The 7,004-nt window shown below is 35.8% G+C and overlaps 1 protein-coding gene across 1 annotated transcript; it reads left to right on the top strand.

The window, feature by feature from the left end:
* The first annotated feature begins 337 nt into the window (after nucleotides 1-337).
* LOC120088351 (40S ribosomal protein S12-like) lies at nucleotides 338-2,460 on the top strand. Its single transcript, XM_039045577.1, has 5 exons — nucleotides 338-457; nucleotides 573-613; nucleotides 1,107-1,395; nucleotides 1,788-1,853; nucleotides 2,152-2,460. The coding sequence occupies exons 2-5, from the start codon at nucleotides 606-608 to the stop codon at nucleotides 2,209-2,211; spliced, it is 423 nt and encodes a 140-aa protein (XP_038901505.1). The 5' UTR covers nucleotides 338-457; nucleotides 573-605; the 3' UTR covers nucleotides 2,212-2,460.
* Nucleotides 2,461-7,004: the final 4,544 nt, after the last annotated feature.

Raw genomic sequence — 7,004 nt, forward strand, 5'->3', positions numbered from 1 at the left:
TTTAGCCTATTAAAAAAAAATTAGAAAACCAAACCAAACCAATTTGATTTCCATGCATGTTTGGCTTTTAGTTTAGTCAAAATCAAAATCAAACCAATACGATTGTAGGGACGAAGATACCTTCTCTCATAATCGCAATCCAAGTAAATACATGAAACTTAGCCCTAATCTTCTCAAGGGACTCACTATTTTCATAATTAAAATCAAATCAAACCAATCCGTTCAAGCCGGTTTAATAAAAAGCTAACTCAACCGTCGGTTTATAAACCGAATATTGTGGTTCGGTCCTTAATTTTGTAAAAACCGAACCAACCGAACAAAGCTAGGTCACCAATTAAGAAGTAGGGTTTTTCCATCGGCGCATAATATCCCCCACTTCTTCTTCATAAAATCCCCTCACTTCTTTTTGACCTAATTCGCTGCGCCGTTGATCTCCGGTTCGATCGGTTTCTACGCTGTAATCTCAAATCCTCTCCCATCCTTATCCTTTCCTCACTTCTTCTTCTTTGTATTTGCCTCCGTTCAAGGCTGCCTTTTTTGTCTGATAATTCATTTGCGTTTGTGTGCAACAGGAAGGAGAAAACAACTTCAAATCAAGAAGAAAAATGTCAGCGTGAGTGGAAACTTGTTTACTATACTAGCTGCTAACTTCCCTTTAAATTCCCATGGTTGTATTTGTTTTTCTAAGCTGTTTAATGCTTGCCCCATCTTTTGTTTTTTGTTTGCTTTCTTTGTATACTGGTAGTTATCGGCGATGCCTTGTTTTGTAGAATGGAATCTGGTTGTAATCAATTATTCTAATACCCAATATTTTGGATCGTGAATATGAAAAAGGTTGAGTGGCAAATGTAATGACTTGAGATGAATTTTATATGTTATGGGCTTAGGGCATATTGAATATTGAACTTTGAAGTGAAATATGTGATTTGTGTGTGGATTTGTTACATTACTTTGTTGGGGATTATAGGTATTGTCCGAGGAACCAAGATCTAATGAACTATTATTCAGGATCATTTTGCTATTGACTCAGTATTGCCATCAATTGCTTGACAGCAGTATTCCATAGAGGAATATTACGATCCCTTTTAATTAGATTTCTTATGCAGTGATGAAGGTGCAGTTGTTGTTGAGGCTCCGGCCCCAGCTCTTGGTGAGCCAATGGACATTGAGACTGCTTTGCAACTTGTTCTTAGAAAATCTTTAGCTCATGGTGGGCTTGTTCGTGGTCTGCATGAAAGTGCTAAAGCAATTGAGAAGCATGCTGCTCAGCTCTGCGTCTTGGGAGAGGACTGCAACCAGCCAGATTACGTTAAACTCGTCAAGGCACTTTGTGCAGAGCACAATGTAAACTTGATGACAGTTCCAAGTGCAAAGACTCTTGGCGAGTGGGCTGGTGTAAGTGTTTAATCTATTTAGCCATCGAGATAAAAATGTTTTAGCTTTTGCTGTTTTTTCCACCTCTGTCATCACTTGAATTGTAATTGTTCTACTATGATCGAACCTGTACCTGCCAATATTTAGCTAAATGTTTTTACCCGTTATTACTTAGCTACATGTATGACTGTGTGTATATATAATCTCTCCATGCAAAATACAAAACCTTTTGTCCCACTAACATCACCATTGTGAAAATTCGTTATTGCTTGTTATATTTGCACTCTACACTATATGTTTGAGTTAGATTTCAAGATGCACATAATATGTGAATACGAACACTACTATCGAAAATTTTCCCTCATCTGAGTTAAGGATAATGAGTCATTTTCTTCATGTTTTGTCTAATGCAGCTATGCAAGATTGATTCCGAAGGAAAGGCTAGGAAGGTCGTTGGATGCTCTTGTGTTGTAGTTAAGGTACACTGTGTATTTGGGTCTGTGATCGACTAGAGAAGAAAATGTTTTTCAAAAAAGTCATTGTTATTTAAACTCTTTTGATAAAAACGACTTTTAAAGTGTTTCTGAACTATTTTGAGGGATTGTCAAATACTTTAATTTTTTCTAAAATGACTTATTACCAAAATTAAATACTTGTAAAATTAAACCAAACACACCCTTCATTACTAGCGGAGAAAATGTACTATTCCATGTTTTCTTTTGTTTTCAAAACAGTTTTTTTTTTTTGTTTACTTGAATTTTGAATTTTTATTCCCAGGACTTTGGGGAAGATCACGAAGCACTTCACATTGTCCAGAAGCACGTGAGTTCAAATTGATTATCTAAATGGTGGTGTTTGTTGGTATCACTAAGAAAGTTTTTGATCTTTAGTTTATGTTTAGGTTGATTCCCTGTTGCTGCTGAACGTTTTTACCCTACAATGTTTTTCTTTGTTTATTGATTGGTGGAAATATTTTTGGCAAACAGAAAACAGTTTATTTACCAAGAGTCTCCTTGCCAAGGGTAAAAGGGAATTGAATTTTATAATCTATTTACGAGTTTTAGGATTAACCTATTTCCTCTCCAACAGTCTTCCGTAGTTCAACCTATAAATCTCAACATGTATGTGATCATGGTTGATAAGTGTTGTGTGGTAATTTCAATATTTTAAATAGTTACTAAATGGAAGCTCATCATGTTGGAGTCCTAATTAATGGAAAATGGTCTATTACATGTTCGGGTGTAGGGATTGACGATTTAGTATGGTCTAAATTATATAAAATATTTTTGAACTTTTCATAAACAATGGTAAACGACTGTTGAAGTAAATATCTTTTGAAATTTCAAATGAAAGTTGAGATCTAAAATTCTGTGGTGCGGTCATGCAATTTTAGTTCTCAATTATACTAGTTGACAATTGCAAGATCAATTGGGGTTCATTTATATTTGATTTGGTATAGATTTGTTCGTATAACTATGTCTTGAGTTTTAACTAAAGGCGAGATGTGCGTTATAAATTTCAAATTTTGTTTTCTCTTTAATTGTTTTACGAGAAAGCTAGGGAAGGGACTTTGGCTCTTTCCAAGATTTGTTAAGGTTTTTGGTTGAATTATAGATCTTTTGGTTGTTAACACATTTGGATGTTAATTTAGCTATCTTTCCTTTTACCAAGGATTTGCTTGGAATTATAAGATGAGAAACCATTGATGCAATGATAGCAGGTAGGTTATATGCTGATATCTATTTTGAAGCATACACCTCTAATTTGCAAGCAATTTCAAGATTTGATGCTTGAAGAAGGGAGGGAAAAAACTGAATTTTTCAACAAAGTTAATTAAAAACATTACTTCCCTACCACTTTTAAAAGAGTTTTAGAACTTTAGATCCCATTTTAAGCTTATCTTATTTCGGTCTTTGAGGATTTAAAATGTATATTATTTAGTCTCCAATTTTTTAAATTCATTCTATTTTTGGTCTTTGAACATCTATAATTTCTATCTCTTTTTGAACTTAAATTTATATATATATCTATATATATTTCACTTCTTACTTTTATTTTAATTTAAATAAATTGACACAGTTTTGATTATTTGTTTTGACATGTTAATATGAGTATAGTTTCAAGCCAAAATAAGTTAGAGAGAGGATCAATTGACAAAATGGATTTAAGACATTAAAGTAGCATTTTGAGAACCAAAATTATTGTTTTCTCAATGTCTAGGGACTTGAATAAACTCTTCAGTAGTTCGAAGGCAAAAATAGAACACTCGAAAGTTTAACAACCAAAATAAAGATTGATTTAACGAGAATATGTAAGGAGATTGATGGTGGCGAGAGCGAAAATTGAGTCCACGAGAATGAGTATCGATAGAAGTAATAGTGAGGAACAAGAAAGTGACTAGCGAGATCCGACATTAGGATGATGCAAGTAGAAGGTCAAAAAACTTATGTTTGTAAAAAGTGGGTTATTTCATGTAGACATTAAAAAATAGGTCATTTGTATAAAGAAAACCTAAGTATTTTATAAGTATAGTGACCAAAATAGAACAAACTTAAAAGTTTGTGGATTGAATGAGATGTAAGCATTTAAACGATGTACTTGAATTGAAAATCGATTGATTTAGTCATTTTTATGACTAGAATGTTTAAGAAACAATTCCAAAATTCTCTCTCCTATGGGGTATTGTTTTCAATCGTGTTCGAACATGAGCAGCGGAATGATCATTCAAATTCCATTCGAAATTGAACATACACAATTACAATCAAGAAACGGAAACCAACTGGTCATGCAACATATAAAATTACAACATTTGAACATACACAATTACAATCAAGAAACGGAAACTGACTGGTCATGCAACATACGAAATTCAGCATGTTTAACAAAGATCAAGGGAAAGATTATACATACCTTTGAATACTCATCTTCAACCTCACTCGATCACGAATGCTCGTACAATCTCCAAGACTGCAACACAGTAAGATCACAACGACCACCACACGAACACCGCGAACTCAATGAACGGCCTCCAAAAACCTCGACCTCAACCCAGTTCAGTAAGACACCACCACAATAGCTACCTTGGTATTCTCGGCGTGAGAATCCAGAAGTATGGGCTCTGTGTGGACTTGGTTAAAGGAAGAGACCGAAGGAGTAACAATCGTGTAAACAATTGAGCAAGTGGGAGATGACAAGAGTCCATCGTATAGACGATGCCTAATCGTTTAGAAGATGGCAAGCTATCGTATAGCAAAAGCCCCACGATCATTTAGAAGACGACCAACTGAGTGAACTATCATGTAGTGTTACTCCACGATCGTTTAGTCTCTCTTCAACTATCGTTTAGTGAATCTTATTCACTTGACAACAAACCGTGAATCTATTCGAGAATGGAAACTCTTTCTTAATTCTTACTAAATTTAGGAAAACATTTTTTCTTTTATCTCACGGTTACTATGAAACTACCAATAACCTCCCACTCAATTGGTTATTAGAGAAAAAGATATAATTATCCAATAATTAATATTATTATAAATATATATGATAATCAACTTACCATATTATTTTTATAACCTATAGTTTTAATATTTCATCTCATGAAACATATAAACCATAGCTCTTTTTCTATTTCATGGTACTTAATGAATCTCATTTATATTAATCATCCACTGTGATGTAATCCTCATACATCGCATAATTATTATCATATATAATCGATTTTCTTTTTGTCAATTTGAACATTTTCAAATCAACATCCAAGAGACTGATTCTAACTTGAATCCATTGAAGCTCCAAGGGGACCCCTTATGGACGTTTACTTTGAAGCTCCAACGTACGTGAATAACTGACTTAACTCTTTAGTCACGGGGATTCCACCATCCGTTTAACTGTTTAGGCACTTTTATTAAAGACCTACAACTGAACTCTCCTGTCTTACGGATGTTTTTGTGTCCATATCAACAATCAACAATGCGACAACCCTTCCATAAATCGTCGTAAGTTAAAACTGAGCCATATACCGTTATGCCCCTGTAGTTTACATCTAACTCCTTAAGTAACTACTGTCCCTCTAATGAACCAAGTCCACTAGTCCTATTATGACTGAGTCATCTCTTCCAAAGAAAAAGTTGTGACCACTATGTTCAAGACCCGAAATCAACTTTTAAGGGAGCAATCTATCTACTTACCTTTACTTCGAGGAAGGAGTGAATTCCATCTTGTGTAACTGAGTTCCTAACTCCCAAATCAGAAAAATCCCCAAAAAGGTAGGCATGTTGAGTTGGTAATCTGGCCACTCTCACCCATACTAATCAAAGGACTGCCCTCAAAGGCAGAAGTTCCCAAAACACTCAGGATTGAGGTCATGTCACCTATGGTCGTTAAGGTGAGATGTACGTCTCAAGTATCAACGACGTTATATACAGAGACTAGTCCTCTCGTAGTCCGGTCTTATACAAACTCTTTGTATAAGACACCCCCGCTTGCATGTCTCCACATGAATGGTCAGGATCTACCATATGTAGTAGTTCACAATACTTGCATATCTCTACAAAGCGGGCCATATCCGTAGTATCACCAGGATCAGGTATCCCTCCTTAATCCTTATACTAACTGACCTTTTTAGGTTATTACTTAAGGCATGATCCACTTGTATATCTCATATACATGCTTAAGTTTACATACAATAACCATGGAACTTTGATTATTGATATGAGTAAATGCCAAATAAAATAACTCTTATTCTATTCATAACAATGTGTATAGTTTATAAACTACGAGACTTCGGAAGAATTAGGACACCAGTCCAACAATCTCCCACTTGTCCTTATCCCTCGGGAGACTAATGTACAATACATGATAAAAACAAGTACAATATACAATAAACTAGGGCATACACTATACCCCAGTATCATCTTCCACTTGCCCTAGACAAGATGCCGCATGTCCCGCAGACCCAGACTCTCCAGGTGATCCTTGAACACTTTAGTCATGAGAGCCTTTGTAAATGGATCAGCAACGTTATGCTCTGACACAATCTTCGTGACTATTACATCACCGTGATGCACAAATCCCTAATCAAGTGGTATGTTCGCTCTATATGCTTTCCCTACGATGACTTCGAGGCTCCTTCGAATTTGCCACACCCGTTGTTATTCACAATAAAGAGGAATGGCAAATCCATATTTTGGAACAACTTCCAAATCTGTAAGGAATTTCCTCGGCCAGACAGCCTCCTTAGCTGCTTCACAAGCGGCTATGTATTCGGCTTCCATAGTGGAGTCTGCGATGCATCCTTGCTTGATGCTTTACCACACTACAGCTCCTCCATTCAGAGTGAACATTGACTTCGATGTCGATTATGGAAATCTCTATTGGTCTGAAAGTCAGAGTTCGTGTATCCTGTAAGGATCAGATCCTTATCTCCATACACGAGCATGTAGTTCCTCGTTCTCCGAAGATACTTGAGGATCGTTTTGACAGCCGTCCAGTAATCAAATCCTGGATTGGACTGATAACAACTGACAATCCCTACTGCATAGCAAATGTCAGGTCGGGTACACAACATTGCATACATTAAGCTTCCAACAGCTAAAACATAAGGAATCCGTCTCATCTCTTCAACCTCTTGA

The sequence above is a fragment of the Benincasa hispida genome, chromosome 10 (assembly GCF_009727055.1).
Source record: "Benincasa hispida cultivar B227 chromosome 10, ASM972705v1, whole genome shotgun sequence".
NCBI classification, from domain to species: Eukaryota; Viridiplantae; Streptophyta; class Magnoliopsida; order Cucurbitales; family Cucurbitaceae; genus Benincasa; species Benincasa hispida.